Here is a 12,499-nt window from a genome sequence, read left to right as displayed (position 1 = left end):
TAAAACAGAAGGTCATACAGTCGAGCCCAAGTTGAAATTCAAAGTCATAGTTCTGTGTCTGAGATTAGGCAGTGTTTTAACCAAATCCTTTTTTTACTTGCTCTATGTGGGAGACCAACACTTGACGATGAGGAGGTTTGGAAATTGTATGAAATCAAACATATGAAGTGTATATTCACAGGTTCTCATTTCTTTCTTGTTGTCTGCATAACACACACCCACACTTTCACACACCTGTGGTTAGTGGACTACTATCAGGCTGTGACTCAGGATGGACGGCTCAGTACCTGTAAATTTCTGATTTGGTTCTTAGTAAAGAATCCACTGGTAACTAGCACAGTAATTTACTCCGTTACTTTTTTTCCCTGACGGAAAATCTGACAAGACCAGCGTTTTAACTGTGAACAAATGAACCTTTCTTAGAAAAGATAACACTTAAATTTAAATGTGAGAGGGCATACATGCACACAGTGAGCAAGAGGCAGGGCATACCGAACACAGGCCACTAGTATATTATAGGGCAAACATGGACAAACACATTCATACCTACAGGCAAATCTTAGCGCCATGTAGATGTATTTCTGTGGACAAAGGGAAGAAACTGGAGCGTTCCAGACAGCCACATGCAGACACGAAGGGAACAGAACGGCTCCAGCTGGCCAGCAGATTTGAACCCGGGACCTTCTTGCCGTGAGATGACACTGCTAACCACTGCAAAGAATTAGCTTAGCTCTACCTCTTTTACTTGAGACTGTTTCAGTGTAGTATTATTTTACTCTATGATAGTTTGTATGCTGTAATTTGTACAGTGTTTAGTGAGAAAGGGCATGCAGCCTTGAATGAAAAGTGGTTTACAATAGGATCTACTGAAACACTGATTAGTATGAAGTATTTAACAATGTTTTTTACTTTTCAAACTAAAAAAATATGACTCAATAATTCTTGTTGGAGATACGCTAATTTATTTATGTCTAGGAAAATAACCAAAAGGGTATACTTTGAAGACCACAATAACACATTAATGCAAACAATTGACAAGAAAAGTAAAATCTTTACATTATGTCATCACCACGAGTGACTCCTGATGCAAATGAGATTAAATAATTTGTTAATAGTAAAACCTGGTGATCCGTAACACCCAGCACTGACGTCTTCATCCTACTGCAAAGTCTGCTTTCTGTCTCCTGTCAGACCAGACAGACTTTCCACATTACGGATCCTGCATCTCAGTAGCCATGAATTGTTTTTTTAAGGCCAACAATAATTAACCTGAATATCAACCTGTTATATTCTCAGCTTGCGCCATCCTGGAGTTCTTTGACAGTTGCAATTCAAGTTGGCACTGACATGCGACACCTTTAACGCTATGCTCTTGGATTGGATTACTTATTGCATGGTTAGATATTGTTAAAGACGCCATGCAAGATACACAAGGCTGCAACCTTTTTCCTCCATCCATCCTTTGTATTTGCAGCATAGGAAACCTGCACCCATCCTCTTATCTTCTCACTCCCCCATTCTCTCCACCACTCATCAACCCCCCTCATGCTCTCACTCATCCACACCATCGTTTATTCACTTCCCGTAAGCTGCACACCGAGGTCATGTTTGAGGTTTAATGTAATACCAGGAAACTGACAACATGTGCCCACCGAGAGGCAGCCCAGAGAAGAACAGGTTCACATTTTTTCCAGTCTCTCTTAAAACCAGTCAGGTATTTTTCACTAAGGAAGAAAGAAGAAACCTACTTAAAATGTTGCATAAACTTCAGATAAATGTTGCATGGAACAAGGACTGTATATTTTGTCCCCCCCAATCCCTTACACTGGAAACACATTGGGAAGGGATCTTTAAATGGCCAATATGAACAGGAAGAATGATTATGGCAAGCAAAACCTCTTTAAGTGTTCACATGAGCACCTGTCCTTTACTTTATGGCAGACTATAAAACCTATCCTTCAAGGCTGTAGAACAAACTTTGTGGCATAAGATGGTAAGTACACGATGTTACATGATATAGATGTTTGGATACTAACAGATGTTGTGGACGGAGACATGGCCAGTCAGCGGGCAGCTTGTTGGAGAGAAACTAACAGAGGCAAATGGGCCCAGGCTACAGGATCATTTGTAGCCTGAGCTAATCTATTTATCTAACCATCTATTTCATTACATTATGCAGTGAGTAACTCTTACAGCCTAATGATAGAAAAAATTTAAAAAAAAAAAAATCATGATTTTCCCTTTAACAGTCAAATTACTGCGAGGACTACAAATCAACTGCTCTTCCTCAGTCTACTATGTACATTTTCATTTAATTAGAGAAAACATTGTTGAACGTATAACCACTGATCATGTGAATTGTCACACTTTTTGAGCTGACATGGTGAGGTGAGCTAATCAGCTTAATCAGAAATTCCGTGAAAATGGGCTCAGCAAGCCTTACGCTAATAGAGTCATTAGAATGATGAGTTTCCACAAACACAGTGTAGTCTAATGAATGATCAATAAATAAATAAATAACGTTCCAGTTCTATTCATAGTGAAATGCAACAATGGGCATATTTAATAGCCACCCACAACACAGACAAGAGTGGTATTTAGCCTGACAAGATATCAGGTTCTAGCACTTACTGGAAGACTGCAAGGATTGAGGCAGGCAATCATTTGTCATAGTTCCTGGCTGGGAATAAGAGTCTCAATGGTGCAATGGGTGACTGAATGGCACAATGGCTTGCCAGCACAGAAATTCATATCCTGACAGGTCTACCCTCAATATTGAGGCATAATCTATACCCTGCATTAACTTCTTTGACATCTTTCTCTTTCAGTTAAGAGAAGGTGGATTAGTGTTGTAACTAGATATTAAACAAAGACATTAAATCTTATAGGAACTAATCTGAGGACTTTTTAAAGTTTAGATCGGTCACCTGCTATGAACCTTTTCATAAACTCTATTATAAATGACTTTAACATCAATTCCAGTGTAGGTCAGGCTCCAGACAGAAAAAACAGAGACAAGAAAAATCATAGGCCTGTCCCCATTAGTACTGTAATTACACGGAAGTGTTTTCAAAACTCATTCAAGGAAATAAAAAATTAAAAGCACAGCCATAAGTGGTTAATAAAGTTCTTACTCGTCTTATTTAGAAGTTTCTCGATAAGGACAATAAAAACTCTTCACACAAGTAGCTTTCTGTTAGTCACAATTCCTCATTTAAGACTTACTCGCCATGATGTCACAATTATACTTATGTATAAATATAAATTACCACAAGCCTTAAAACAACAGACTTGAACCAGTGTAATATATGGCAAAAAGAAGCAAACAAACCTTGGGAAGTGGTCGTCCCAGCTGTGAATACAATTTAGTCCAGAACTGCATGAGAGACATGGGTCCAAACGCTGCAGTATGGGGGGGGGGGGAGTAAAATACACATACACATAAACTCCTGCTTCACCTTGAATCCCTGAATGCGACAGCCTCTTCCATGTGTTGGTCAAAGTGTTGGTATTCACCCTACAGCTGGTGCACTTCAACCCAGCAGTGGACTCTCACTAGTCCTTTCCCAGTTCCTCAACACACACATCTGCCTGTACCGCAGGTAAGCTCTGGGCAATGAGCTCACACATACAAACTCTGTTGCTCTCACAAACAGAGACACGGGCAAGTCTAAAACATGCTTCCTGCTTCGGTAGGACAGTCAGGCATTTGCATAGAGGGCTTAGTCATAGTGTTTGAGGACTAGTTCCTCAGAGCTCAAAAAGGTGGTTGGAGAGTGAGTGAGAGAGCAGCAGAGGGGAGGGGAGGGGAGAGGTGGGGAGAGGAGGGAGGGAGGAGGGGAGGAGCTTTCAGGAAATGATGCTTTTGTTGGTAAGTGACTAGAGTTACTGGCAGTCGGGCCCATTTTACTGTACATGGTGTAACTCAACCGCATTTGTAGTGTAAACAGTTTTGTGCTCTGGACCTGGCCGCTCCTCACACCCCGCTGCTTACTGCTGTGTTTAATGGGCCTGGGCCACTATTTAATGATCATTATATTTAGAGATTGACTCCCTGCCTGGCTGCCTGTCTTATTTCATACTCTGCTCTTTGTCTTTCTATTTCTCTGCACAGGCTCAATTTCAAGACTGCTATTCTCGTAATGATTAGTGATTATTGTAATGATCTACAGCTTAGAAGTGCAAATGCTGATAAGAAAAAACCAAAGAAGTCGTCTAGATAATTGTGAGGTGAGTTACTTCTCTGAACTCAGCAGGCTTGAGTTGTCAGTTATCCTATGAAAACATTCTCCTGTTTATTCATCTCAGAGAGTTTTCACATGGTCTTCCAATAGAGGTTATGCTAAAAACATTACAGACAGCTGAAAATAACAAGAAGACAGCTGAAGTGGTCAGAAGTATATTAACAGTTCAAGTTCAAGCTGCAAATGTGTCAATTCAAAGGGTCTTTCAGTCGTCATCCAGTATTTCTATCTGTGTGCAATCACACAAATATCACAGATGGACATTCCCACTTACTGGAATCACGGATACAATTGTTGAGAAAAAAAAAAAAAAAAGTATTCTGGGAATCTGATGGCAAATGGGTTACTCCAACAAATCCAAGATGGTGATCAAAGACAATGTTGTAACATCAGCTTTTGCTGATAGAAAAAGAATGTTTACAAGCCACAAATGAGGACGTTTGTTGTATTTAAAAACAAGAATAATGTGATTTATTTCCCTCATGGGTGGAATAGGGGTCCATTTGCACACCCAGCTTCCAGGAATAATGATATCAAGCCAGCATGGTGAGGTACTGTAATGTCCATCTCTGCTGGACTGAAGGGGAGTCGGACTGTCAGAGACGCTGTGGCGCCTGTCCATGGTGTCATCATACGAGTGGGAATCCTCTGAATAATGTGTATGTGAGCGTGTTTGTGAATATGTGTGTGTTAGTGGGACATAGAGGGTCAGTGGAGAGGGATGAATCATTAATGAGCTTCTGTAGAATACTTAAACTCTTAAACACACACACACACACACACACACACACACACACACACACACACACACACACACACACACACACACCTCATTGCATCACAGCCTAAAGAAAGAAGAACCCATCCCTTCACATCATGACTTAACTGACAACACACAATTTATTTCTCGTAATTTATTTCTAAGCACCCAACATGCACTCTTTGCGGATATTTACTCTTAAGGTTGTTTTCCAAAAAACCCGGTGACAGTGTGTAATATGGATGACTGATGTCACAGACAAGCAGAATTTATTATTGTTAAGATTGTAGTCATACATACAGTACCTGTACTATGCTGAAGGAAATGCTTTGCATATTTGCATGTTTGTTTTTGACCACAACACACTTCTTATAAAATGTAGGATAGATAGAGGTTGAACCATCTAAAGCTAAACTAAAATTAGATTAGATGGGGGCACACATCACACGAGGACAACATGGCACCTATTAACAACCCTTCAAATTAACCTTTAACTTCCTCTTTAAACTAGGCCATCCAAATGACTGTGTTGTGAGTGTGTCTTATAAGGAAGTAACCGAGAAACACCAACTGATTTATATCATGATGTGCTTGCTGCAAACAATAAGTCAAGAAAAACAAGATAGTCTTCTTTGCCAGTAAAATAAACACCTGAGGCAGAGCACCTTTCTATTTCTCTCCTTAGATTTCTTCAAGCTAAGTTAAAAAAAAAAAAAAAACTCCGTCAAATTATATCAAAATGACATTTCTAGATGTATTGTGCACATATTTTTCAAAAAAAGACTTCCTTGTAATTCAGTGTGATACATTAAGTATGTTTGGAGGCCACGGGATTCTGAGGAGAATTTTATTTTTATTTTTGTCTGAACTATACTCATCTGCACAAAGTAAGAGTGTAATGATGGATCAGATATATGGTCTGTGATGTTGCAAAGGTTCAAAAGTAAATGCATGCATTACTGGAATCAGTGGATCTTATTATTTTCCAACCCAGTTTGACACTAAATGTGGGCTTTCTGTGCATAGATGTAGGTTTTTCTTGCCAACATGGGTGCTCAGGGATTTTCATGACCAAATCATTGACCTTAATTCTCCAGCTGGCGAATGGGTGCTATGGAGACACTCAATAACCACTGCTGGACACATTCAGAATTTTTAGTATGATGTATTTACAAATAAAGTGATTCTAATTTTGCAAAAAGCTGGACTGAAAAGAGCTGCAAAAGCAGACTTGATTCAAAAGAACTCTTCCTAGAAATGCACTGTTCACAGAAGAGCATGTGTGTAATATTGAGAAGAACCGCACAGAGACAGAGCAAGTATGTAGAGAGAGAGTAAGACTGTGAATATGCCTAAGCGTGCCTTAGAGTGTGTGAATGTGTATGTACAGTGTGTGTGCATACTTAAAGAATACAGTATGTGAATTAATGCGTGTTCTTGCAGAGTGCTGTTTTCTCTTTGAGGTTAGCCAGAGTGGTTAGTGAGTGAGTTCAGGTTTTTTGCCTTCCAGTAAGTCTTGTTTTCATTCTGACACTCTGCAAAAAGCTTCACGTCCTTTAGATCAACAAATGAGCCAGGTGTGCACGTGTGACTGCGGTGGTTTGTGAACAGTGCAGTTACATAATGCGAGCCACAACCTGTCATTCGTTCTTGTAAAGAGCTAATGAAGATCAGAAAATATGATGCAGCCTCAGTTTTGTTTGGTCAAAGCGTCCATTGTTCATCTTTTTTTTTTTTTTTTTTTTTTTTTTTTTATTGTGCCCAAGCTGAGAGTTTTGATAATGCTTTATTTTATGGGGTCCTAATAGTTTGCCAAGAAAGGGTTTAATGTGTAACTGTTATTTCAAGGGAAGTTTCCTGGAACGGACCGAGCAATTTGATTCTGACATATGACAAATGATAAATTACTGTAAGCTGTAAGTAATTTCATAAAGCCGCTGTCTAGATCTATTTAATCTTTCTATATAGATATCTAAAAAATAAAAAATACATAATATAAAAATAAATGTGTGTCACTACAGTTAGTGAATATGAATGAATTACTTACAACCTCATTATGAGAAATTTGATGCCTCATAAGGGAAAAAAAGTTTTGGTGGAAATTTCTATTATAATGTAATTGGGACATTTTCTGGTGCTATTGAAGCCCAGTTCTCTTGTCCACATCGAATAAATGTTATTAAAAAAAAGTCCACATCATTGTACAGTGCTCATGTATTCCGTTTCAGTTGTTAGATAATGATATATTGTAATTGACTGTTAATCTGAGGGATATCAAGTCACAAAGAGAAGTCTATTAAATCCAATACAAACAAACATTTGGCTCTTGTTTTCAAGTTACCAGCAATCTAGAGATAGACATCCTGTCCACATGCTGCCACAGCGTGTTTCCTTACAATATGAGGATATTCCAGCAGAGCTCTGCTGAACTGCATAAACAAACTAAAACACTCTGTGGAAAGCCATGCAAACCAAAATGACTATACAGCTTTAACTGAAACAGGGAAGTGGCTGAGGTAAACATGGCAGTCACCTGACAAACGGTCAAAAAAAAAAAAAAACAATCACATCAAATATTCTACCCAGTCACACTTGCCAAAATGTAATATCTTCTGTACTGTCATGGTTCAACAGTGAAAAGAAAACAAAAAAATCCGGCTTTTCTGATTGTGGATATATTGAGGAAAAAACAGGCAGGGTGCCATTTGATGGTGAAGGAGGGGGAGAAATATGGAGGATGAAAAAGGGTGCTGAGTGTGAGGTGGTGGATTAGTCACGAAGACCCCGTGAGTTACATTTTCTCTGCATGCCTCACATGGCGGGGAGTGTCCAAAACTAGAAAGAACAGCTGAGAAAGCACAACACAAGCAGAACACATCTCTCTCTCACTTCACAGGCACCATAACATTCCACATCCCCAGTGCCAAGAAACAGAACTTTCTGCTTGTGAACACACCAATCATGACGGAGCTAATTTAAACTACACCACTTATAAATGACAGCTGTCACATCATACTTTTCTAAATCTGTGAACAGATGATTAGATCCAACATGTACCACATAATCATGAACTCTTGTAATTGCCTGTAAGGAAGAGAGCCATAGGCAGATTGGCTAAAACGGGCAGATGCAAAAAACTAGGGAAACCCCACATGCAATGACATCACTTTCTTATGTATAAAGGCCATCCTGTGTAGTTCTTGAAATCCCCCCCCCCCCCCTTTATATTAAAATTAAACATTCTTCTTTTTTCCACAGAGCCCTAACACTCATTGACACACCTGGACGCAAACATGAAGTGAAACTCGTATGTGTCATTTGCCTTTGTTTGTCTACTTGTGCTTCCCTTCTGTTGCTGATTGTTAAATACAGTATAAAGTGTGTGTTAACAGAGATGTTTGGAAATTTGAGTGTGCAACAAACGTGGACAAATTAGTCTAATACAGCTTCAAAACGGACATCAAAAGCTTGCAAAGGTGTAACGTCACCTGGGAATGTCCTATGATTTTTAACTGAAGTGACTGTTGATGTGATACTTACTAAATAGTCCTATCTAGAAAACACTATTTCTGAAAGTGTTCTTCTGCCAGCCACATAATAATGTTCACCTCTAAGAACCTAACTTAATCTGGCAAAACCTTGCTTAACATTAACTTGAATTAACTGTAAAATGTAACCTTGAGCTTTTATCAAACTCTTAGGCTACAAGAGACAAATAACAGCCGCTGAAGGAAAATCCTTCCATGTGAAACTTATCTATAGTATGTTGTTTTAAAGTGGATTATTCAACATTTGTATTTCACATTTGTACTTTTTCATTAGAATTAATGAAATGTAGAATTTATTAATATCACATTCAAGTCTTGCGGATGCTGCATTAGATGTGTGACTAAAATAAAATAACCTGCATGAAAAGCGATAATTTTAATGCTTGCTTGTGCTTGTTCCATTCAATGGGTTTCATTATCCAACAATGTGAATAAGTGGTTTTATTTATAGAAAATTAATACTGGTTCAGTATAAGTGTGTAATTTTATACTGTAGGATGCCACTTCGGTTTCTATTTCAATTTAGGGTCAACTCTCCCTAAGTACAGTTATGTCCAAAAGTCTGAGACCACTTTCCTATTCAAGTGAATGGTAAAGTGGTCTCAGACTTTTGGGCCACATATTTTCAAACTTACACCAAGTGGTATCTACCTACACAGACAGAGTAGTTTCAATTTTATCTACTGGGATTTTGAGATATTTTTTTGAGATGCTGATCTGACACAAATGGAATTTTATTTGTGGTCCTCATAGCACTTAAAACTAAACAGGAACTTGTCTTTCCAGAATAAAGCAATGTCTAGGTTACTTTGGATAATCCACAGACTCACTGTCAACCCTTTTTGTCAGAACTACTAATAGTGTGTTTACTTAAACTCACCCCTGCTCTTTCACCAAGAACACAATTTGAATTTGTGGGGACATAAAATCCAGGTCAGGTTTAAAGAGATATAATAAGAACAATTTATTATCCAGTGAGAACCTTTAGAAAACACATATTCAAGGCAAGAAGTGCCTCTCTTATTATTTACTGCTTTGGCCTTATGTTGAACCAAGAAAAAAACAGTTTGCTATGCCTTTTCTCCTGTCAGACAGGCTAATCATGAGGGAGATACTGCCAGTTCGCTTGGTAACCCATGACTGCCTTTCTTTAAAACTCATCATCATAGCATATTGTGTTTTAATATGGTTCCATAATGGCACTCATCAGCTCAGCCCAAATAGGCTTCAGATTAGAAACTCACTGGTCTGTGTCATTACAATTGGCTCCTATTCATACGGTGCTAACCATAAGGACTTGGCTGGATGGGCACAAAAGTGCACAGAAATAGAAAATGCAAATGAAGGATAGTAACCATCTGGAATGGTGGGGTAAATATGCAAGTGAGTATAAGGCTGAACCTCTGTTTGACTGTCCACGTCCAGAAATGAATGTCCTATTCTTATAGCTGTATCTCCGGGGATAATAATCTTCAAGACACAAAGTTCCAGACAACATATCTCACTTTGTGGAGTCATTCCAAGCATGACTGAAAATCGCATCGATTTCTGAAAATGCAGTGTGGAAGTGTAGAAGAATTACAGTGTTAAATTACAGTGTCTTATTAATGACATGCCTTGACAGGAATGGGGCAGCTACTTCTGCAGTCGTCTAGACAACACTAGGCTTTAATCAGGCTTCTCTAAGGTAAATTAAGCTGAGCTGAATACACACAGAAGACAAGATGAAAGCAGTGGGTGGGAGCCATGGTAAATTGTGTCTGAGTAGGTATGAGTGTTTTCATAGTGGCTCTTGTAGGCATTACACTGTGTGTGTGTGTGTGTGTGTGTTACTTTAACACAAATACAAATATGCCAACATGCACACCAGATATACAAAACCAACCTGGGGGAAATCTCCATTTCGAGGGAGGTTGAGGCTGGAAAAGTCTACGTCAGAGAATCCCGAGTACATGTCCATGTGCACATCCGGAGTGGTGGTGGTAGTGCTGCTGTTCAAGTGGTATTGCCTATGGGGGAAAGAAGAGGTTTAGTGTTTTTAACTGCTACGTACACAAATAAAAGTGACACATGCATCATACAAATTTAGACCTTACAATCAGCAAGTACCGAGACAGCCTTCTATTAATGTGCAATAAGCAGCTCCAGTAGAGAAATGAAAGTGGCACTAAAAAGCAACCTGTGTGATCAAGCAGTCATTGGCACAGTCAAAACAGTTTTAGACGGTGATCTAGTGCTCTTAAAGCAAAAATATGGTGATCTAACACTACAACAATACATCCTGTTTTAACAATTCTGACACATTACACAAACTTAACAGGTGAAAACACTTTCAGTTTTGTTTGCTGACGACGCTCCGATCACTTAATTGTGAAATAAGCTGATGCCAGAGTGGAGTGAAGCTATAGGCTCTTGTACCTTTCTAAATCAAAGTACCAAAGAATGAATAATTGAAAATATAGTATATCTGTGAAATATAAAATAACAATGACAGAAACACTTATACATAGGTCCAACACGGCAGAAAGAGGTAAAAGTTTGAAAAGAAAGTCAAGGGATAAAGAGTAACAACTGTTCTGACCTGCGTGAAGATCCAACATCCACCTTCTGTTAAAACCAACCATTTTGCTTTAGCCCAGTGTTGCAAATTATCAGAAACGAGTCTACAGACCTCATAATGAGATATTTTCAGTTTCTTGCTGAGTACAAGTCGTCATAATGTAACAACCCACTATGCTGATAGTGAAGGCAAAATGAAAGCAAAACCAAAGCTTTGTCAAGGTGGAACTGTAACTGCACCTTCCCATGTTCCTCTCATCCAATCATGTGCCAGGGCTCAGGCTCAGAGGGAATGAGCTTGGCCAAAGCTATTCACAGGATTTGGCTCTGTGTCCTCAAGCACGGGCCAGAGATCAGTGAGACTGATTGATTTAAGTTCAAAACACACCAAGGGAAAGGGTTGCCCTAAGCCAGTGTGTAGAATCAAGTCTATAAAAACATGGTTCCTGTGATTATTTTGCCTTTTTGAACAACAACATGCTGCAAGATTCAATATTTAATCATTTCCATGTTCAAATGTTCTATTTTTAGTGAGTTTCTATTGTAAAGAATCCCTACATCATCTTTTAGAGAACTGCAAATATCACTGGGCCGCAATACAAACAGCAGTTTTTTTAATTAGGTTTATGCTCTAATAGTGATCACTGATGCACAAATTCATGTTAAAAGAAAAAGTCACAAACTTTTGGTGGAAACTTTTGGTTGCTATGGTTGTTTTCCATAATCATGCAAATAATGAATGTTGCCCGACACAGTGAAAAAATAAAGGCAAGGGTAACCGTCATAATCATCAGTAGGGGTGTAGTGATTCTCCAAAATCACCTTTTTTTAACAAACCAAAATGTTTCCACGCTGCTGACTTGAATGTGCTGTGGTTCCACAGCCTTGCACTCATTACACAAACCTAACTTTTACTTCAGGCACAATCACTTGACCATGAATGGACTATAATAGTCATGTGAAACACGCAGTTGGAAGACAACAAAACAGGTGTCGTGTGTAATATTTGCAAAATATATGTCCTTACTTTAACTAAAATAATGATTTTGTGATTTACATATTACATTATGATGTTAATTGTGAAATGAAAAATGTGTTTTTTTACATTAGTCATGTAATTAGAACTTAACAGGCTGCACCTGCAGCAGTGGCAGTAGTACGAAAATAAACTATATTCATGAGCGATGATTATAAACTAGAAAAAGGGTCATGAGCTCATACTGGTTAATAATCGGTTAGTTCTCAGAAAGATCATAGCACATTGAATGGTAACAATCACCTGCACTGGAAATCCCCTTCCTGGCCCTTATAGTCAGCAATGATATGACAGTGATATTATTACAGCAGAGGTCTGGGCAGGCTGGCATCAGCTGCTTTCCAAAAGCACA

The 12,499-nt window shown here is 38.7% G+C and overlaps 1 protein-coding gene across 5 annotated transcripts in view; it reads right to left on the bottom strand.

Annotated features, from left to right (window-relative positions):
• sbno2b (strawberry notch homolog 2b) overlaps positions 1–12,499 on the bottom strand; it is a 60,693-nt gene that overhangs the window by 27,135 nt on the left and 21,059 nt on the right. For 3 of the 5 annotated variants that reach the window (XM_023404429.2, XM_023404430.2, XM_023404431.2), the window contains exon 4: positions 10,438–10,561. In XM_023404429.2, the coding sequence (XP_023260197.1) occupies positions 10,438–10,561 (124 nt within the window). Of the gene's footprint in view, positions 1–3,331; positions 3,720–10,437; positions 10,562–11,133; positions 11,214–12,499 lie in introns of those variants that run through there. The other 2 variants (XM_087173496.1, XM_023404432.2) reach the window with 2 other exon arrangements.

This window comes from Seriola lalandi, unplaced genomic scaffold (genome assembly GCF_002814215.2).
Source record: "Seriola lalandi dorsalis isolate HSWRI2012SDOR001 ecotype SW California unplaced genomic scaffold, Sedor1 jcf7180002054244, whole genome shotgun sequence".
Classification (NCBI taxonomy): Eukaryota; Metazoa; Chordata; class Actinopteri; order Carangiformes; family Carangidae; genus Seriola; species Seriola lalandi.
Note: the sequence above shows the minus strand (reverse complement) of the source record. Positions and strands in the feature narration are given on the sequence as shown.